The 21,561-nt window shown below is 45.9% G+C and overlaps 2 protein-coding genes across 8 annotated transcripts in view; one reads left to right on the top strand and one right to left on the bottom strand.

Moving 5' to 3' along the window:
* The window catches only part of PFKM (phosphofructokinase, muscle), a 43,780-nt gene extending 36,591 nt beyond the window's left edge, over positions 1-7,189 (top strand). For 2 of the 3 annotated variants that reach the window (XM_036297179.1, XM_036297178.1), the window contains exons 14-23: positions 577-726; positions 1,139-1,209; positions 1,538-1,625; positions 1,719-1,871; positions 2,320-2,484; positions 3,792-3,853; positions 4,084-4,195; positions 5,928-6,027; positions 6,109-6,214; positions 6,665-6,809. In XM_036297179.1, coding sequence (XP_036153072.1) covers positions 577-726; positions 1,139-1,209; positions 1,538-1,625; positions 1,719-1,871; positions 2,320-2,484; positions 3,792-3,853; positions 4,084-4,195; positions 5,928-6,027; positions 6,109-6,214; positions 6,665-6,809 — 1,152 coding nt within the window. Of the gene's footprint in view, positions 1-576; positions 727-1,138; positions 1,210-1,537; positions 1,626-1,718; positions 1,872-2,319; positions 2,485-3,791; positions 3,854-4,083; positions 4,196-5,927; positions 6,028-6,108; positions 6,215-6,664 lie in introns of all 3 variants that reach the window. The other variant, XM_036297181.1, reaches the window with a different exon arrangement.
* Positions 7,190-10,965: 3,776 nt separating this feature from the next.
* On the bottom strand, positions 10,966-19,903 carry ASB8 (ankyrin repeat and SOCS box containing 8). Of its 5 annotated transcripts, none has more exons than XM_036299499.1 (4): positions 19,755-19,903; positions 16,664-16,827; positions 14,918-15,022; positions 10,966-13,057 (listed from the first exon to the last, which is right to left on the bottom strand). In XM_036299499.1, exons 2-4 carry the CDS (start codon positions 16,790-16,792, stop codon positions 12,425-12,427), a joined length of 867 nt encoding a protein of 288 aa, XP_036155392.1. In that variant the 5' UTR covers positions 16,793-16,827; positions 19,755-19,903; the 3' UTR covers positions 10,966-12,424. The 5 variants fall into 5 exon arrangements, with proteins under 5 accessions (XP_036155392.1, XP_036155393.1, XP_036155394.1 ...); XM_036299500.1 differs by having other exon boundaries at positions 16,664-16,823; positions 19,755-19,892; XM_036299501.1 differs by lacking the exon at positions 19,755-19,903 and adding an exon at positions 16,200-16,438 and having other exon boundaries at positions 16,664-16,803.
* Positions 19,904-21,561: the final 1,658 nt, after the last annotated feature.

Below are 21,561 nucleotides of genomic sequence, written 5' to 3'. Positions count from 1 at the left end.
GCCCAGGAAGAGATAGGTTTAATGAGCTCCCTAGATGGATTCTGAAGCAAGTGGTCCGAGGATATCACTTTGGAAAATGCTGCTCTGGAAGATCTTATTCATTATATAATGACTAGAGGCCCGCGAGGTTGGCCAGCCGGGGAGGGGCTGCGGGAGGGCTCCAGGGCATGACCGGCCCTTCTCGCTCAGTCCTGATCAGCCAGACCCAGTAGCAAGCTAACCTACCAGTCGGAGCATCTGCCCCCTGGTGGTCAGTGCACGTCATAGCGAGCGGTTGAGTGGTCTTAACATATCATTAGCATATTATGCTTTGATTGGTTGACCGGACACCTAGCATATTAGGCTTTTATTATATAGGATATCTGGGGTCAGGGACAGCAGCTTTATTGACTGATTTGTGATACGGAATTTTGCTTCCATTGTATGAGGGAGCAAGCTATGCAAGAGTTCCCTGAGAGAGAGGTGTGTATTGTCAGGCAGATGTCCTGACTCAAGGACCACAAGGGACTTAGTTCAGCTTCCTCTCTGACCTGTCCCCCCTTTTCCCCTGCTCTCTCTCTGCTTGCTTCTTCACAGACGGGCTTGCACACAGTGGCCGTGATGAATGTGGGGGCCCCGGCAGCAGGCATGAATGCCGCCGTCCGCTCCACCGTGAGAATTGGCCTCATCCAGGGCAACCGAGTTCTGGTTGTGCATGATGGCTTCGAGGGCCTGGCCAAGGGTCAGGTACGGGAGCCAAAAGGAAAGAGGGTGGTATTCTGGGGCCACGGAGCAGTCATGGGGGATAAGTGTAGCAGGGGGTCATCTGTCTGTTCTCTTTTCTTCCCCTGCCCCTCACTACCTTTCTGTCTCATAGTTTGAACAGAAGCAAATATTTAATTTTAGGACAGTAGAAACAGGCAAGGGCCACTGAATCGAACCCTTTGCAAGCAACGTCTCATTTAATTCTCTATCGCAAAGCTCAACACAGTGCCTCACATAAGTAGGTGCTCATCATTTGGGAATGATCAGAAAGGGTGGAAGATGTCCAACGAGGCAGGGAAAAACCAATCCCTGGTGGTCCTCTTCCAACCAGCGGGTGTCAGGGTGGGCTCAGAACTCAGGTGGGGTCAGTGTACGATCTGACCTTTCCCTGCAGATTGAGGAAGCTGGCTGGAGCTATGTTGGAGGCTGGACTGGCCAGGGTGGGTCTAAACTTGGGACTAAAAGGTAAGTGGCATTGCAGGAGCACCCCCTTCCTGGGAGTCAGTTCGCCAGGTCAGGGTCTGCTGGGACCACTGCTGTTGTCTGGGATTCTCCCCGCTATGCTCACAGTTGCTTCAGTGAGAGCAGACAGGCCACCCCACCCCTTTTACCAGCTCTGGCAGTTTAGAGCCCCAGTGTGTGTTCTTGGGTGGGGGTAGGGTAGGGAAGAGGGCACAAATCAAGAAATTAAAGTGTCCTCTAACTTTTCTCTCTCTGCTGTCTCTTCCCCACATTTCATTATCCTTCCTCCCCACCCCTACACCTCTTCCCACCCACCTCCACCCCCAATTAGGACTCTGCCCAAGAAGAGCTTAGAACAGATCAGTGCCAACATCACTAAGTTTAACATTCAGGGCCTTGTCATCATTGGGGGCTTTGAGGTGAGTGCCAGTCCCATGTCCCCCTCTCCCTCCCTCCCTCCCTCCTACATTTCCTTCTCTCCCCTCATCCTGCCCCTACTGCTGTCTTCTCAGGCTTACACAGGGGGCCTGGAACTGATGGAGGGCAGGAAGCAGTATGACGAGCTCTGCATCCCATTTGTGATCATTCCTGCTACCGTCTCCAACAATGTCCCTGGCTCAGACTTCAGTGTGGGGGCTGACACAGCGCTCAACACAATTTGCACGGTGAGAGCCCCCGCCCCCACCCATGCCTCTGGCCAAGATTAAAAGCCCTGGGCTGAGTCTGGTCCTGGAAAGTGAGGTATATTTTTTTGTACCAACCAAGTGGCAGTATTTGAAAAATGCTTCTTCAAGTCCAGGCATTTGCACAGACTATGTAACCATTCATATGTGTTTATTCTCCTCATCTGTGAGTCCTCTGACCGAGAAATGCGTCAAGACTCTGACACCAAAAGTATTTTTCCGTTCTGAGGTCACAGCCTAATTTCCGTTCTCTGAGCAACGGAAAGGGTAGCTCTGCAGTGTGTGCGGCAAGTATGCCTGCCGTCCTGCAGGCAGGAACCTAAGGTGCCCGGGGAGGGGATAGCTCCAGGGTTAGGTTACGACAAGGGCCTCGGAAGTGACAAGAATCAGATCCCTGACTGTGTCTTTCTCTGACCCTTTGTCTTTGCAGACCTGTGACCGCATCAAGCAGTCAGCAGCAGGCACCAAGCGTCGGGTGTTTATCATTGAAACTATGGGTGGCTACTGCGGCTACCTGGCCACCATGGCAGGCCTGGCGGCTGGGGCTGATGCTGCCTACATTTTTGAGGAGCCCTTCACCATTCGAGACCTGCAGGTAGACAGCCACCCAGAGCCCGCTAAGTGGTTCTCCCCTACCCCAGTCTGTCCCCACCGTCCCCACAGTGACCTGAGCTGAGAGAGCTCAAGATGAGGACAGAGCTGATTGGTCTGGGAGTCCTGCGAGGAGACTAGAGAGAGCACTGAGCAGGCATTCCTTAGCGTGACCTCACATACATGACCACAGCACCTACTGTTGGAGCATTCATCTAGAACAGCGGTTCTCAACTTGTGGGTCGCGACCCCTTTGGGGGTTGAACGACCCTTTCACAGGGGTCGCCTAAGACCATTGGAAAACACATATATAATTACATATTGTTTTTGTGATTAATCACTATGCTTTAATTATGTTCAATTTGTAACAATGAAAATACATCCTGCATATCAGATATTTACATTACGACTCATAACAGTAGCAAAATTACAGTTATGAAGTAGCAACGAAAATGTTTTATGGTTGGGGGTCACCACCACATGAGGAACTGTATTAAAGGGTCGCGGCATTAGGAAGGTTGAGAACCACTGCTCTAGAAGGACGGCATGCTGCTCGGACCTTTATGTGTGTTTTTCATTTTATTTTCACAACAGACATGCTAGGGCAATACTATCTTCATATTACAGACGAGAAAAGTTTAGAGAGGTTAGAAACTTTTCTAAACTCAGAACTGATTGAGCAAGTTGGTGACCTTTCTACGACATCGTGCTGCCCTTCCCAATTTCCCTTGCTACCAACATGGGCTCTGCTCATTCCAGTTTCGAGAAGGGGATACCCTTTCACCTCCAGGGTGAGGCTGACTCCTCTCTCTCAGAGAGACCATATGGCCCTTACTTCCCAAGATCCCAGTTCCCTGGAGGAAAAAAAGAGCCACACAGTGGCTACTGAAGGAGTTCCCTAATCCAAGACTGCAGCCAGCCCCCACCAGGAGTGGAGGGCGGGACTTTTTCTCTCCTACTCCCAACTCAAAGCCCAAGTGAAGGAACAGGTTCCTCCCGGGTGAATCACTGCTGTACATACAAGCAACTCATGTACAGACTGATGCTGAGAGCAGAGTCAGCCCCCCGAGGGAACCAGAAACCCCTAGGAAGGGGCAAGGAGAGGGGTTGCCAGGGGGCTAAAACCAACAGTCACCACAGCTGTCTCCAACTTCTTCCTTTGCGGTCTTCATTTAAATTTCAGTCTGCACTGAACTTCATAAAGGGATCAGGCCCAGTGCCCTCTGGGAGAAGCCTGGTGGGGAAGAGGTCTCTGCACGTGCCCGACCTTATCCACTCCCACAGACTTAGGATTTACTGTTTCATTTTTAGGCGAATGTTGAACATCTGGTGCAAAAGATGAAAACAACTGTGAAAAGGGGCTTGGTGTTAAGGTACCTCATCCACGGCGTGCTCCTAACTGAAGAGAGAAAGTTGCCAGGCTTTGGCCCCAGCCCACAGAACGGGTCCACGGTTGGGACACTGAGGAATCTGGATACAAAGGGAGGGAACCTGAATCATGGGAGGAGATAGCAGAGGGCAGAGCAGAGCCTACAGAGGCAGAAAGGGGGTGCTGGGGTGGGGAGACAACCAAAGTCACGGGCATTTGGTCTCTACCTGGCAGGAATGAGAAGTGCAATGAGAATTATACTACTGACTTCATTTTCAACCTGTACTCTGAGGAGGGGAAGGGCATCTTCGACAGCAGGAAGAATGTGCTTGGCCACATGCAGCAGGTAGGGAAGACGCCCCAGTCATGCCCTTCACCAGGCAACCATAACCCTCCCAGCCTTCAGACTCCCACTGGCCTCTGACCTGCTGGAGGCTGTCAGTGCCGCATAGAGCATGAGCCTACAGCCTTTTATAGTCATAGAACCAAACCATCTTTACCCTGGAAATGGCCTTAGAGATTACATGGCCCATCCTCTTCATTTAGGCAGGATTTCTCAACCGCGGCACTATTGCAGTTTTGGGCAGGATAATTCTCTGTCGTAGTGGCTATTCTGTGCATCATAGGACAGTTTGACAGCAACCCTGGACTCTGCCCACGAGACACTAGTAGCACTGCCACCCCAAGTTATAACAAGTAAAATCTGTCAATGTCCCCTGGAGGGTAAAATTGTCTCCAGTTGAGAACCACTAATTGCAATGAAGAAAATGGGGCCCAGAGAGGAGAAACATTTTTTTCAGGACCATTCATTAAGCTTGGATGAGAGCCAGAATGAGCCTCAGCCACTGCTCTTCCCTCCACCCCATTTCATGCGGAGCCTGTGGAATATGAGTACAGGCACCTTGCTGCTGTTGGGCTCCATCTCCACTAACTGAGTTTCAAGGGAAAAGGAATTCCTTTCTACCACCCACATCCAATCCCCACCCAAGGTCAGCCTCACTCACTTATGGTACTAGCCCAGGGGTGGGCAAACTTTTTGACTGAGGAGGGCCACAATGGGTTCTTAAACTGGACCTGAGGGCCGGAACAAAAGCATGGATGGAGTGTTTGTGTGAACTAATATAAATTCAAAGTAAACATCATTACATAAAAGGGTATGGTCTTTTTTTTTTTTTTTTTTTTTTTTTTTAGTTTTATTCATTTCAAACGGGCTGTAGTTTGCCCACGGCTATACTAGAGACTTCCCCCATCCAAAATGTCCCCAGCTGATGCTATCTAAACATTGCCCTTTGACCTTCCTCGACCCACAGATGAATTCCCAGTATCTCAGTTTGAATGAGTACCTGCAGGAATGGGGTACTATTATATGAAAGTATGAAGACCTCGTTTCTGTTTTTCCTTCCCACTTTCCAACCTACTTTTTCTTAGTTCAGAAAAAAATATATATCTATAATAATCTATAATAATAAATGCATAATATGCTAATTAGACCGGATGTCCTTCTGGACATCCTTCCAGATGACCTTCGGGATGAAGCCAGGGCTGTGAGGGAAGCCTGGGTCCCGGGTGCCTGCCAGCGGCCAGAGGGAAGCCGGTGCCGGCAGCGGGGGGAAAGGAAGGCCTACTCTTGCAAGAATTTCATGCATCGGGCTTCAAGTGTTTTATAGTATTCTGAGGAGCTACCAAGAGCATCTAGACTGGGCTACAAGGAACACTTCAGTGTCATTGATGATGATGACAAAAGCTGCTAGGTTGAAGAGGGGTAAGGAAGTGACCGAGTGGCCAATGAGACTAGAAGTACATGAACAAGATCTGGGAGCTGTGTAGCTAGGAGTGGCCACTGTGACACCGGTCATCCCTTTACCTAATTAGTAACTCTTATACCTTACATATGGCCAAATATTCCTGGCCAGCTCTCCCTGGCTCCCAGAACTATTTCAGGATTTCCTTTCGTAATTAGATTTCTAGATTTCTGTTTCTGGCAGTAACCTGGGTCCATTCTTTCCTTTTTCTCTGTTTTCAGATATCTGTGCTACTTAGAGCCCTTCCCTCAGTAATTTTTATGATTCTTTTTCTAGGGTGGGAGCCCAACTCCATTTGACAGGAATTTTGCCACTAAGATGGGTGCCAAGGCCATGAACTGGATGACTGGGAAAATCAAAGAGAGTTACCGTAATGGTAGGTGGGGTAAGAGGGTAAGGCCCCTCCAAAGAGGCAGGCTCCCCAGTATAGAAGCTGACTGACGATGCCTTATTGCAGGACGGATTTTTGCCAATACTCCAGACTCGGGCTGCGTTCTAGGGATGCGTAAGAGGGCCCTGGTCTTTCAACCAGTGGCTGAGCTGAAGGACCAGACCGATTTTGAGTGAGTACATCTGCTTCCTGGAGTGATTCCCTCCCTGGTAGTTTTAAAGTCTACTTTTCCCAGTCTGCTCACTGCCTTCCATTCTTCTCTTAGGAGTAACATCTGTAGCTGTGCCTACCTAGGATCCGATGCCCATGCCCTAAATCCAGCCTCTTTTGCTCAACTTCTTTGCATAAGCATTTGATAGTTGATTGCCCTGCTAAAAGATTAAATCATCATCTACCTCAGGGGTGGGGAACCCTTTTTCTGTCAAGGGCCATTTGGATATTTATAACATCATTCATGGGCCATACAAAATTATCAATTTAAAAATTAGCCTGCTATATTTGGCCAAACATTTAATTAACTCACCCTAATGCCTTGGCAGGGCCAGACCAAGTGACTTTGTGGGCCTTATACGGTCCGCGGGCTGGACACTCCCTACCCCTGACCTACCTCATTCCTCTGTAGGCACCGCATCCCCAAGGAACAGTGGTGGCTGAAGCTGAGGCCCATCCTCAAAATCCTAGCCAAATATGAGATTGACCTGGATACCTCAGAGCATGCGCACCTGGAGCACATCAATCGGAAGCGGTCTGGAGAAGCTCCTGTCTAAACATCTTTGGAGGGAGGGGGGTGGATTGTCTGATAATGGTCAGCACACCCCCTGAGAGATCCAAGTCCACATATTCTCAAGTGTTTTAGCTCATTTTTCATTAGGTTTCCTTTTATTCTCTAACTGCAGCCAAGATCAGCTCTGGCTAGGGGGCAATGAGTGAAAGCTCCTTTTAGGTAGAATTTATCAAGACTTCTACCCCAGCTTCATCCATCACACAGGCTGGGCTCCTCTACTGCTAGATTTCAGTTACTCGGTTAGAATTTTCCTAAAAATAAGCTTTATTTATTTCTTTGTGATAACAAAGTCTTGGTTCCTCTACTGTGTTTGCTGCAATGACAAACAATAACTACACTAATAAATGCCAACTGGTCACTGTGCTTTTGGATCTCCTGCTGTCATCTTCACAAGTAGAGCATAGCACTACCAGACTCTGCCTGGACAGGACACATGGGACATGCAGCCCTTGTGAACAGCCCATGGATTTATGCAGCATCGCCTGGCTCTGCACACCAGGTCCTAGAGCAGGGGTGGGCAAACTTTTTGACTCGAGGGCCACAATGGGTTCTTAAACTGGACCGGAGGGCCAGAACAAAAGCATGGATGGAGTGTTTGTGTGAACTAATATAAATTCAAAGTAAACATCATTACATAAAAGGGTACGGTCTTTTTTTTTTTTTTTTTTAGTTTTATTCATTTCAAAGGTCCGCGGGCCGTAGTTTGCCCACGGCTGTCCTAGAGCATAGTTCACTGGTCCTCACCTTCATCCGCACTAGCTGCTTCTGCAGTCAGTACGATGCTCCCGACTCCCTTAAGCTGAAGTTGTTTCTCTTTTTGATCATATACCCATTACCCAGAGCTGCTTTCCCCAGCCATCCCATGATCTCTACTCCTCCACTGACAACCCAGGGTTCTCCCTTGCCGGGAGCCAGTCCATGCTTGCTGTTTCAAGGGACCTGGCATATATGGCATACTGTTCTTAATATGTTTGCTCACCTTCTTGGCACTATGTGTTTTAACCAAGGTCTCTGAGAAAGGTTGTTTCCCCAGGTAGGGATTTTCCCCTGAAGTTAAGGAGGGAATAAAAACCTCTTAACTAAGTGCCAGGCGGGTAATTAATCACTTTAACTACGAACAATCATGCTTAAGCTACATAATCTTTACTCCCTGGAATGGAGATAAGAAACGCCCTAACCTTTGTAATAGAGATTGATAGGATTGAATCAACTGGTATAAATACAGATGTAACAAGACAGCGAGAGACAGAACTTAGAACACAGAACTTAGAACACAGAACTTAGAAGACAGAACCAAGAAGACAGAACCTACACAGAACCTAGAGACAGAAGAACTTCGCTGGAGAGAACATGGCAAAAGATCCTGGACAGAAACTGGCAACAGAACCTAGAGACAGAACCTAGCGAGAGAACATGGCAAAAGATCCTGGACTGAACCTGACTATAGAACATGGCAAGAGAACCTGACTAGAACTTGGTGATTGAACCTGGCTGGAGAACCTGGACAGAACCTGGCTGGAGAACCTAGCAAGGGAACATGGCTACAGAACCTGGCTGGAGAACCTGGAGAACCTAGCAAGAGAACATGGACACAGAACCTGGCTGGAGATCCTAAGCAGAACTTTGCTGGAGATCCAGACCAGAACTTGGCTGGAGATCCTGGCTAGAGATCCTGGCTAGGCTGCTGATCAACTGAACGCTGTCTCTATGTCATTCCTTCTTCGCCGACTCGGACTATGCCTTTGGGAACCCCTGGACCTGCTGGGGTTGCACCCCGGTATATGGCGCCCGAACAGGGACCCCTAGGTAAGTGCCCCGTACTCGGAACGGATAGGACTCCACCGTAGGAAGAGGGTGGATAGTCTTTGCCCCACAATCGGGACGGATCGGACTCCACCATAGGAAGAGGGTGGATAGTCTTTGCCCCACAATCGGGACGGATCGGACTCCACCATAGGAAGAGGGTGGATAGTCTTCGCCGACTCCGTCCACACCTTAGGGAACCCCTGGAACAGGATTCCCCTAGGTAAGCCCCCCCTTGAAAACCCCCACACTCGGGACGGATAGGACCCCACCAGGGTGCTACAGACCCCCCTATAGAGGATAAATAGGGTAAGAAGGTGGATAGTACAGAACTTAGATTGAGAAGATGTGCCATACTGAGTCCAAAGAAAGAAGACTCTGTATTGATCTTTAGATTAAGAAGATGTGCCATACTGAGTCTAAAGAAATAAGACTCTGTATTGATCTTTTAACACATATGCTTGCTAGCAGAGGAATTAAGGTTACTCCCAGTCAGACAGAACGTTTTATACAAGAAGTATGTCCATGCTTTTCTGAGGAAGGAAAGGTAAATGTAAAGGCATGGGAGGAGGTAGGCCCAAGAAGCCTTATTCTTAACCCCACTGCAGCCTTTCCACCCCGGGAAAGTGCAGGATTGGCAAGTTCTCCCTGGGGTGATAGATCAGGACTCAGGTAATAGTGGAAAGTGCCAATCCTACTCTTAAAATGGATACAAGAGAGCATTTCGGGTTTTTCTTTTAATGCCTGCTTTTAAAAAATAAAAAAGGGGGAATTTGCCGGGAGCCAGTCCATGCTTGCTGTTTCAAGGGACCTGGCATATATGGCATACTGTTCTTAATATGTTTGCTCACCTTCTTGGCACTATGTGTTTTAACCAAGGTCTCTGAGAAAGGTTGTTTCCCCAGGTAGGGATTTTCCCCTGAAGTTAAGGAGGGAATAAAAACCTCTTAACTAAGTGCCAGGCGGGTAATTAATCACTTTAACTACGAACAATCATGCTTAAGCTACATAATCTTTACTCCCTGGAATGGAGATAAGAAACGCCCTAACCTTTGTAATAGAGATTGATAGGATTGAATCAACTGGTATAAATACAGATGTAACAAGACAGCGAGAGACAGAACTTAGAACACAGAACTTAGAACACAGAACTTAGAAGACAGAACCAAGAAGACAGAACCTACACAGAACCTAGAGACAGAAGAACTTCGCTGGAGAGAACATGGCAAAAGATCCTGGACAGAAACTGGCAACAGAACCTAGAGACAGAACCTAGCGAGAGAACATGGCAAAAGATCCTGGACTGAACCTGACTATAGAACATGGCAAGAGAACCTGACTAGAACTTGGTGACTGAACCTGGCTGGAGAACCTGGACAGAACCTGGCTGGAGAACCTAGCAAGGGAACATGGCTACAGAACCTGGCTGGAGAACCTGGAGAACCTAGCAAGAGAACATGGACACAGAACCTGGCTGGAGATCCTAAGAAGAACTTTGCTGGAGATCCAGACCAGAACTTGGCTGGAGATCCTGGCTAGAGATCCTGGCTAGGCTGCTGATCAACTGAACGCTGTCTCCATGTCATTCCTTCTTCGCCAACTCCATCCACACCTTTGGGGACCCCTGGACCGCTGGGGTTGGACCCCAGCACTCCCTTTTCAACTCTTCCCCTGTACTCCTTCCTGGGTGAAAGCCAGACTCCATTTGTGGGGAGCCATGTATATTTGGAAAGCTTGGGAAATTTAGACAGCTAATCTGGGACCTGATTTGGTTGCAATACTGTTTTGGAAAGATGTCCGTTCTTATTCAGCTTAATTTGTTTTCTGTCCCATAACAACAGCTTCTTCTTCTTCATCAGCCAAGTGCCCATGTAATGCAGTCGGTCTTCAGGATTGGGACTACAAATTATACCCAAAATGGTCAGGATGGTGCCCTGGTTTCAGCTTAGCCTTCAATAACCAGATCCTGGCTCACAGCGCAGGCAAACATGTTCCTCCCAACTCATTTCCTCATCTGCTTGGTGAAGCAGGTTCAGGTTTACAAGGGGTGGAGGAAGGAATTATCTCTAATAGGTCGGTTTTGCTGGCTGTCCAAAGTATTACTTCTTTACCTTGAAAAACTTTCTAGGTGTAGTGACTGAGAAGGCGTGTCAGAGTCCAGAATTAAAGCAGCCAAATGCTCTTTATACTAGTACAGGAAGTAACAATAAGTATCAAGCATTGTTATCACTGAATCCTCAAAACAGCCTATGAGGGAGGGTGACAGTCCCATTTCAGAGATGAGTTCAGGGTGATTAAATAATGTGGAGAAAAGTAAGAACAGCAGAAATTACCAGTGACTTTCAGAACTGTTTATTTTTTAAGGAAGCAAAAACACCAATAGCAAAAGAGCAAAAGCAGATAGTATACTTGTTCAAATTAGCTATGTCAGCAGATTGTTCACTTTTATTTGTAGTTCCCAATTGTTTTTTTTTAAAGGTTTTTCAAATTTGCATATAGGTCATCTAAGACCGATAATAACTTGATCTAGCCCTAGCTGGTTTGGCTCAGTGGACAGAGTGTCGGCCTTTGGACTGAAGGGTCCCAGGTTCCATTCCGGTAAAGGGTAAATGTCCGAGTTGTGGGCTTGGTCCCCAGTAGGGGGCATGCAAGAGGCAACCAATCAATTATTCTCTCTCATCATTGATGTTTCTATCTCTCTCTCCCTCTCTGAAAATAAATTTAAAAAAAATAACTTGATCTAGGTTAGGGACATGGAAAGGAGTATTGTTGACTAAGTATTAGTCGCTGAAACAGATCTTTTTTGGGTAGATGGGCCATCTCAAAAAAGGCTCGTGTAATGCTCTTCCCCCGGCCCCAACTCCATCCCCTCCACCAGATCAGTAAAGAGCCAATTTTCCAAAACAAATGAAAGAAAAATAATTCCAAGCCCTTAGCAAAGGGAGCTTCACATAGGGAGTAAGGAAGACCCACAAGGAAAGGCAGCCCCACTCCTCTTCTCCTAGAGCAAACACCTTCGCCTATGGTGCAGGAAATGCCTGCTACACCATTGGAGCAAGCTGGCTTTCAGGGAGAAAGAACTGCATTACAAGAAAATTTTTAGGACTGCGTAGAACCTGCTATCTCTTCTAATATATGGAAAGCAGTGAGACAATCTTTCTGAATTAAATTGCTGAATTATTGTAATCCTTGGGCACAACCATGGAAAAGAGGCAAAGACTGCTGTTTCTTTTGATGGTGAGAAAGGGAGCCAGACCCTTCTGAATGCCCCATGAGGTGACACTCTAGGGATACCATCCAGCCCAATTCTCCATCTGCACACTACTTGAGGCTATATAATACCTTCATCTTTGGGCAAAAGTTAGATGGAATTTCCTTAAACTTCTTCACAGATCAATTAAAATGCTTCTAGAGGATTGTTCCAAAGTGTTATGTCCCCAAAGGAAAACCAAACACACATTCTTTGAGTACTTTGTACTTTTCATCTTCCTAGAGAAAATTAGATTGCACTGTCGGCTTTTTCTCTAAAGAGGAGGAGAGATGGGAGATCTCTTCACAGGGTGCAATATAATAAGCAAACAGAAGACAAAAGTGAGAGATCTTTTTCTTGTTGTTTGGTTGCTTGGTTTGGGGAGAGGAGGTGGTGTGGAGGTTACTGTTGTGACATGTTGCCTCAAAATATAAACAACACAACAGGAACAGCTGCTTTTCCTGTTTTCCAAGACAAAGAGACAGCAGTGCCGGGAAAACCTGACCCAGAGTTGCCTGCGTGATGGTGCAAACATCTCCTCCAGGCTATTCTACAAGTAACAGGTATTCCTTCAGAGAAGCTGGCAGGGGAAGGCCCTTCACTGCATCTGGCAGATACTGGAGTCCCAGGCTACGGCGCACAGCATAGCGAGAGAGTGTTTTTAGAGTTCCTGGGGCTGAGCACAGAACAGTCAGTTTTTCACATAGCTGCTGGTCTCTGGCCACTTCTCGTGGCATGGTGCCATTTTTCCTTAATTCAAAGTGTCCAACAGCCCTGTGGAGGAGCTCAAAGCAAGAGTCCTCTTTCTCAGTTCCAAGTCCCCTGACTAGCAGAGCCACCAGCCGGGAGATAGGTGTCTGGCCTTTTAGGTTGATGACTCTGACCTCTGCACCATAATCAAGAAGGATGCTGACGCTCTCAAGATTTCCCTTCATGGCAGCCCAGCTGAGTGGGGTATCATTGTTGTAATCCAGGGCATTGACAGAGGCCCCACTCTCTAGGAGGGCCCGCACACATTCAGCATTGTTCTTAAAGGCTGCCCAGTGAAGGGGGGTGTCTCGGTTGCCATCCAGTGCATTGGGGTTTGCACCATACTCCAACAGGACCTCCACGCAAGCCTCATCCTTCTCAGCTGCATAGTGGAGGGCTGTTCGGTTGTAACCATCCAGGGCATTCACCTGAAGAGAGGGAGGAACTATATTACAGTAGATGGACTACTGAGATGATAGGTGGGCAAAGAAGCATGCATGTTTATCCACTACCTTGGCTTGTAATGTTCTGAACAAGAGAGTCAACAAGCAATTCCCAGGAGGGCCTTAGTGATCAAGGTAGAGATATCACAGGAGCTTAGGAGCAAATAGGAAAAGAACTGTCTCCAAGCAACACTATTATGTGCACTTCCTGGCTGGCCTGCGTTCTTTAGGTGCTTGCTGCTGTTATCATTTATTATGCACTAGAATCTCTACCGCAGAATAAGGGCTAAAGAAAGAGAAGAGATGCCCTGGCTAGTATGGTTCAGTGGTTAGAGGCAACTACTCAATCTCTCTCTCTCCCTCTGCCCCTCCTTTCCCCTATATGCAATAAAGAAAAACGGAAACATTTAAACTGAGTTCAACCTTGTATTTAGATAAAAACTCTCTTTTTCTCCCCCAAGATATTTTCATTTTCATCACTGACATTAATCACTGGCTTTTATTTCAGGGTCACTCACAAAAGTGTTATGGAGCCCTGGCCAATTGGCTCAGTGGATGGAACATCAGCCCATGGACTAAAGGGTCTGGGTTCGGTTCCGGTCAAGGGCATGTACCTTGATTGCAGGCTTGATCCCTGGCCCCAGTTGGGGTGCGTGCAGGAGGCAACCAATCGATGTGTCTCTCTCTCATCAATGTTTCTCTCTCTGTGTCCCTCCCCCTCCCTTCCACTCTCTCTAAGAATCAATGGGAAAATATCCTGCGGTGAGAATTGACAAAAAAAAAAAAAAGTTATGGAAAATATAATGACAGTAGAGAACAACACAGCTGTGTGGAGATCAGATGCTGGGGCTGCCCTTTAGACTTACTGATTAGTGTTTGGAGCCTGCACACCAGCTTCATGGCATGTCTGATTCAAATTAGTACCTCAGCATATGCACGTTAAGATAGTTCACCAAGAGTCAAAACTGCTTATATAATTATTTAACAAGCAGTTAGCAATCATTACATGCCAGTGTTCTAAATACTTTACAACTTTATAAAGAAGATACCATTATTATCCCCATTTTACAGGTGGGGAAACTAAGGTAAAGAAAGGTTAAGTAACTTGTTCAAGGTCACACAGCAGGAAGAAGTGACAGCTAGAATTCAAATCCATGAAGTCCTGCTCCAGAGTCTACTCTTTTAATCACTCAGTATACTCTGCTGCTTCTTGCTAATGCCAACATAAATTAATCTATAGTTTTTACAGAAGCAAGATGTACTAAGACAAAATAATTGGTAGGCAGAAATAGCACAAGTAACCCAATATTGAGGAAGGGATTGCTGAATGATATGTATCTCCCAGTGACAATGGTATTAAGAGTGCACGCCTGGAATGTCAAGGGGAGAAAAAAAGGAGACCTATGTAATACTCTTTGTAATACTTTAAGCAATAAAAAAAAAGATAAAAACAAATAAAGAAAAAAAAGAGTGCACGTCTGGTAGCAACAGGTCTCACGTGGTTTAGATTTAATCAGAGTCAAGGGACCTCTGCACTTACAGCTCTTGGACAGTCAATAGGCAGCAAAAGGATTAAATGGTAGTATAAACAACTCCAGAAGGAAGGCTGGGAGAGAAAGGGGAGATAAGATTCCTTCTTTCTGGGCAACTTTAAAAAGAAAGTCAAAGGAATGAAATCCTTAGGATGATTTCATATATTTGCCATTGCATTTTGCTTTCATACTAGTTATGCCAATATTACCAGGAGCTAGAAGGTGGGAAGTGATGGGAGAAGAGAGAAATTTTAAGAAAATGTGAAGCTCCAGTTTTAGTAAATCATCAATGTGACAGTGTTAAGAATGTTACCTCAGCTCCCTTTTCCAGGAGTAACTCCACACAGTCGGCATCGGACACCATGCAGGCACAGTGCAAAGGCTTCAGCGTGCCATGGGTGCAGTTCACATCTGCTCCCTACGGCAGAGGGAAACTTCAGTCAGTGTGCTCGGCTCTGGCTCATCGAGCAGGACAGATCTCAGAACTGAGTCCAGGGGGATGAGGGTTCTAACTCAACTGTAAACAGACTAGTGGTCCCAGTTTCTATTCCTATTAATTAAATAATATTGTTAATATACAAAGCAAACAAAAACACTGATGATGAATAAAAGGGACTGTCAATTCCTTAAATCGAGTTATTTTCTCCACAAGAGAGCCTGCCAGGTCATTTGGACATCACTGAGGACATAAGCTGATATGTAAAAGCGGTGGGAACCTCATCAGCAGGCAGGAAAGCTGGAAAAGCTTTCTATGAGCACTAAGCTCTGAAAAAGGAAGTCAGACTAAAGCCAGCAGAACGAGCACGCTCCTTTTGCCATTCAACAGATGACATCACTAGTAGTAAGCTCACCTTAACATTATCTTTTTGTTTACAAACATTTTCAAAGTAGCCTCTTAGTGTCAGCATTCTCTGCTATCTAGCCCTGCTGGTACTTTCTTCCCCCCAAATCTGACCAAGGAGATAGAGCTACTATAGTCAGACCAAAGTCACTGAATGACTCAGCAGCAGAGCTAGAATTAGAACGTGACAAAATTTCTACTGCGGACCTTCGGGTATCACTTTTGCTGAGAACAAGCTAATACCATATGACTTTTTCTTCTCACTGCTGTGCCACACAACTCTGAAGCAGCTACAGAGCTCTAGGCTGTAAGTAAGGATTCTAAAGTTGTTAAAAAGAATGTACAGAAGTAACCATCTGGACACATTTTCTAGTGATCGAAAAATGACGCTGTAGCCCTAGCTGGTTTGTCTCAGTGGATAGAGTGTTGGCCTGTGAACTAAAGGGTCCCAGGTTCCATTCCCATCAAGGGCACATGCCCAGGTTGCAGGCTTGATCCCAGTAAGGGGCGTGTAGGAGGCAGCCGATCAATGATTCTCTCTCATCATGATGTTTCTGTCTCTCTCTCTCCCTCTCCTTTCCTTTCTGAAATCAATAAAAATGTATTTTTAAAAAATTACACTGTAACTTCTTTTCAACAGGAATAATATGCAGAAAAAAGTATCAGAGACCTTCTAGGATACACTAGTCATGAATTATTGAACAGTAGTGGTTAAATATCAGATATTAAGGTGTTTTCTTAAGTCAAGAATTACCATGTGTTTTAGGGGTTGATACTATTCTTTACAGAACTAGAAGTGGTAGCTGTTGTTAGAAGGCAGGTGATATCTCTCCATGTAATCATAAAACACAAAGATTTGAAAACCACTTCTGCTTTGCTGGTCTCCTCCCTCCCTCAGTACATGTGTAGAAGACTTTGAGCTTGCTGGATCCGATAGACACCATATCCAGACAGGGATTTCACAAAGAACATGAGACCAGGGTTATCTAGAACCTATTTTCTGAAGGAAAATATCAGATGCTCAAAGTGAACAGGAGAGGGGAAGAGAAGCAAAAAATAGGGAAAATATATTTCAATGGTCAAATTAATACATTTAAAAATACTGTAAAATTGCCTTGTGATCTTGAGCTGAGTCAAAGCTACAAATCTGTAATCTATTAGGATTTCCCAGGAACTTTCACCTCCCCAAGGACTCTGTGTCAATGACAGCACACTCACCCCTCTGATGAGGTCCTCTACATTATCATGTGGGAAGGAGCGAATGGCAGCAATTGTTCGGATTAAGCGCTCTGAGAGAGAGTATTTGCTCTGAATGCTCTGCATAATATACCACATACTGGAACTCATCAAGGCTCAGGGTATGTTCACATGCTCCAAACTGCCTGAAACAAAGAAGTTTTAGGCATACACAATATCACTGAGCTACCTGTCCTTAGGGGTAGGAGTCCTCTGAGGCCTTCCTAATACCAAAGCAGATTTCAAAGAGATCAATGATTAGTTAATATAATTTTCTCTTAATCTAAAGAAAAAAATTAATAATAATTGCTTAGGGAGCTGGGTAAACCTGGACACAAATGACCTGACCATTAGAACCTCAGTTCCATCCTCTGACCTAACCTAGCACAAGATTTCCCCAAGAACCCCATGGAGTTCTGTGTGATTTGAAACAAGTGTACACAAGGAAGGGAATTTTTTTAAAGGCTGAAGATGCCACAAAACATTATTTTCCTCCTCTGAATTTTGTGGTCTTTATTATTAGCACCACCGTTAGGTTATTTGATATATTTGGCTTTGAAGTATATTTATAGTCATATGTTTTCTCCAACTAAATTGTAATTAGCCCAGCCCCTGTTTACTTTCACTTCAGAGCCAGAGAAAACACCAAGGGGTTTTTATTGAGCATTAACCTATGAACCAGGAGGTCATGGGTTCGATTCCCCGTCAGGGCACATGCCCAGGTTGCTGGTTTGATCCCCAGTTGGGGGCATACAGGAGGCAGCTGATCAATAATTCTCTCTCATCATTGATGTTTCTATCTCTCTCTCTTCCTCTCCCTTCCTCTTTAAAATCAATAAAAAATATTTTTTAAAAAAGAAAAGAAATTGTAAGGCAAGATCTTTTTTTGCCCATGTAAGGCTATCCACAGAGACTTGCAAAAAGTAGGTATTTAATAAATATTGGTTGATTGATTGACCAAAGGACATGGAAGTGATTGTTACCTGTGAGAAGAGAGGGAAAAGACTTTAGAACAACTACAGTTTGTTAATGACAAAGTATCTGTGAAAAAGTTTAAAATGTTTTTAACAGAAAAAATGGGAAATATTTGAGGTAATATTCTAAAATAAGAAACGCAAAAGTACAACTCTAGAGTCAATTATATTTAATTAGAAAATAATTCAAAGTTTGCACCAATGACACATGCAGTTATAGGGAAAGAATCAGATTTGAGTGCAAAATGAATTAAAAATGTTAATAACTGGCCATTTGTGACAACTGAGAAACAGATTTGGGCAAATATATATTGAAAACACATGACAGAGAGTTCTAGGATGGAAGAAGAAAATAATGTAATATACTTAAATTCAACTATGATCAAAGTTTTGGCTGTATATATCAAGCATATATCAAAAATTATAGAGAAAATATAGTATGCAGTATTAGCCCTCTATGTGCAACTATTTAGAATCCATATTATTAAACTAAGTTCCTTGGGAGTAAATATAGTCTTATTTTCAATAGTGCTTGGCACATGATAGGTTCTCAATAAATATTTGTTGAAACCAATGTAAAGCTTATTACTTTGGATCTTAAAAAATTCAAGACCTGTAGTTAAACAACATTATGCATATGATGATTACTAAGGGAAAAATCCTAAAATTATTTTGGTCATTCCATACAATATAATTTTTGCTCTATCCCCTCATACATTATGTAACATACTACAAACTCTAATAGTTTCTATTTTGCTAATCACTAGCCATTTCTGTTTAAATGCATACAGTATTAATTAACAGAATGCAAGTTAAAATTATTCAATTTGTAGGTACCAATGATTCAAATTGGGAATTCCTCTCCCCTATGTTATTATGAATATGCTCACACACTTGTTTATATGTCTCTCTGAAATTTTCTAGATAGTTTAGAATTAGCATAATCTGTCCAACAGCCGCTAAACTCCTCAGAGACAAGGGTCAGTATCTTATATTTCTTTATTGCAAGGAAAAGGCAGAGGTGCATTTGAATCAGAGCTTCCAAGAATTGGGACAGAAGACAGAGCATCTGAAGTGGAAGGCTTACCAGCGGTTCTCAACCTGTGGGTCGCGATCCCTTTGGGGGTCGAACGACCCTTTCACAGGGGTCGCCTAGGACCACCGGAAAACACATATATAATTACATATTGCTTTTGTGATTAATCACTATACTTTAATTATGTTCAATTTGTAACAATGAAATTGGGGGTCACCAACAACATGAGGAGCTGTATTAAAGGGTCGCGGCATTAGGAAGGTTGAGAACCACTGGCTTAGACCGAGTGGTTCTGTTAACCGATTCTGGGCCATGATCATCTGAAGATGCTAAATAAGCCCTGCAATCATTCTGGGGGTGCTCATGGAACTCCTAACTCAGCATATGACCAGGGGTTCTCTGCTGCTGCCTCCAAGTTCCTGGTGAAGAGTGAAACTCCGGGGCACACTGACAACATTCACTGTCAGGAAATCTAAACTCGACCTATCTCCAGTCTGCAGCCATGCACGGTTTGACCCCCAAGTGACCCCTTTCCTCTCCTGGAGCTGAAAGCCCTCTTTCCCCCATTTACTTGCACTTCAGATCCAAAGAAAACACCAAGGGGGTTTTATTGAGAAACTAGAAGCAACGTCGGAGGCGACACTTAATAGCTCTGGTGCTTCCGTGGGGAGGGGAGACCCTCGGCCCAGCCGGAGGGGACCCCAACTCCGCCGCACCTGCTGGGGGAGGGCTCGCGGCAGCGTTGTCCCTCCGAGACCAGGGGGCGGAGGGTAAGGGTACGAAATGCGAGGACGTGAGGTGTCACTTTCCGCATGTCTTCCCCCTAAATTGCAGCAATCCCGGCAGGTCTCCCGGAGTCGGTACTTTGAGGGGGTCGCATAAACTGAGCCGCGGGAGCCCCAGAGGCAGATCAACCCCTTCCCTGGTCTCCAGAGGCCGGGACGAGATCTCAGGCTCGAGGGCTCGCGGACCCCGAGCGGACAGTGGAGGGAGCGTTACCCGGCTCGGTGCCCGGGTTAAGGAACCTGGATGCAAACATTCCCGCAGCGAGGGCCGCACTCACCGAACCGTGGGGTAGATCTGGGTCGTGAGAGCGGCTGTCAAGGAGTGACCCGGAAGCAGAAGTTGTCACCAGCGGGCTTCTCTGTTTACAGGACTTAAAGAGCGACTAGGTGGCGCCTGCGCACCGACCAGTGTCCGTAGGAGGGCCGCGCCTGCGCAGACTTGTGAAGCTGCCGGTCCTTCCCAGGCCTAATGAACCAGTCGCTCTCTCTGCCGCCCCGGAGGCTTTGCGCGCAGGCGCAATGTGGCGCTTTCGGCCGCAGCCGCGGGGCCCGGGTCCGCCGCGGTGGGGACAAGCTCATTCGCGGGCTGTGGGACCCACTCTGTGGGGCCGCACTTGCCTAGACCTGGCCTGCAGTGGGTCCCTCCATGCCCCCCGCTGCCTCCCACTGCTCCATCTGAGATCAGTCCTGAGCACCTCGTTCCCAGGATTATTCCCAAAGTCGCCACACTAGTTCAGTTGTCTAGGAGACGGACCAGTTAGTAAGAAGTGTCTTTGGCGAATAAAGAGACTTCCAGAATTATTCATAACTTTGGAACGCATTCATGCTCCTCGGAACCCTCCTGAATACTGTCAGCCCTCACTCAGAAGGAGCAAAGGTAAACAACCACCTAAGGAGTGCAGTAGCCCAAATGCTGAGGCCTGAAAAAGAGGTACATGCTAACAATAACCGGTCCCACCAAGAGAGATGCAGATGCCTGCGATGTACTTTCCATATAAAGCATACACACGTCGAAGCCAGTAGCACATAGTATAGTGATGCACACAAAGAGTGAAGCAGCCGACACAGACTGTAAGTGCTGCGGTCCACTGGCAGCCTTTCTAACCAAGAGTGCCCCAGCACCCACTTTCCAAAGCTTGCTCTTAGCAACAATATTTAAAAGTAAAGCGGGGCGCTACCATCCATGTACAACAGTGAGGGGGTGGTGAACTGGAAAAGCTCACGCCAGTCTGAGTGTGCCTCCTCTGAATTCCAAACGCAAAGGATTTTTGCCATGCAGAAATGTCCCCCATCTCCCGCCACTCCGCTATGGTGAGATTGTCTAATATTTCAAAAGAAGCTGAAATCCCGGATTTTTAAAAAGTGAATTCTCCCAAATTGCAAATGTTGGCAACTTTTCTTTTTAAAAAAAAATTATATGTATATATATTGATTTCAGAGAGGAAGGAAGAGGGAAAGGTAGAAACATCAATATGAGAAAGAATCATTGATTGGCTGCCTCCTGCAGCCCCCTACTGGGGATAGAGCCGGCAACCCGCACATGTGCCCTTGGCCAGAATCAAACCTGGGACCCTTCAGTCTGCAGGCCCACACTCTATCCACTGAGCCAAACTGGCTAGGGCTGCAACTTTTCTTCCTTCCTTCCTTCCTTCCTTCCTTCCTTCCTTCCTTCCTTCCTTCCTTCCTTCCTTCCTTCCTTCCTTCCTTCCTTCCTTCCTTCCTTCCTTCCTTCCTTCTTTTAATACTTGTTTTTAAAAGCAGGCAACATTCAGCCTGCAAACCACCAATTCGAGACTCAGGATTAAAGGCAGTTTTGGTCACTGACAGCTCTGTGGGGGCAGTCCTCTGATTGGGAGCGAGTCTGGAGACTTGATTTGAAGTAGCAGCTACATATTAAGTCTATTGTTTTTTAATGCATAGGTTTACTTGGGAAAGTTTGAATGAGACTTTACGGAAGCTAGACTTTCTCACCCCTACCCACCAACTGCTCTAAGGCCTTTGGATCAAATCACTGACCTGGAAATGGTTTGATTCTATGTCCATTGCTTCTAAACTAGAAAACTATATTAGGGTCCTAAAGAACAT

Source organism: Myotis myotis, unplaced genomic scaffold, assembly GCF_014108235.1.
Source record: "Myotis myotis isolate mMyoMyo1 unplaced genomic scaffold, mMyoMyo1.p scaffold_m19_p_3, whole genome shotgun sequence".
In the NCBI taxonomy this organism is placed as follows: domain Eukaryota; kingdom Metazoa; phylum Chordata; class Mammalia; order Chiroptera; family Vespertilionidae; genus Myotis; species Myotis myotis.
The sequence above is the reverse complement of the archived record's forward strand: the minus strand, read 5'-3'. Positions and strand labels throughout refer to the sequence as shown.

Bases quoted from the DNA above. Each gene is read 5' to 3' on its own strand.
- ASB8 (XM_036299499.1), bottom strand. From the start codon at position 16,792: ATGAGTTCCAGTATGTGGTATATTATGCAGAGCATTCAGAGCAAATAC. The intron at 15,023-16,663 runs GTGAGTGTGCTG...CCTCTGCCGTAG, and splicing joins TAGAGGACCTCATCAGAGGG to GGAGCAGATGTGAACTGCAC. The intron at 13,058-14,917 runs GTAACATTCTTA...CCCTCTCTTCAG, and splicing joins TCCTGGAAAAGGGAGCTGAG to GTGAATGCCCTGGATGGTTA.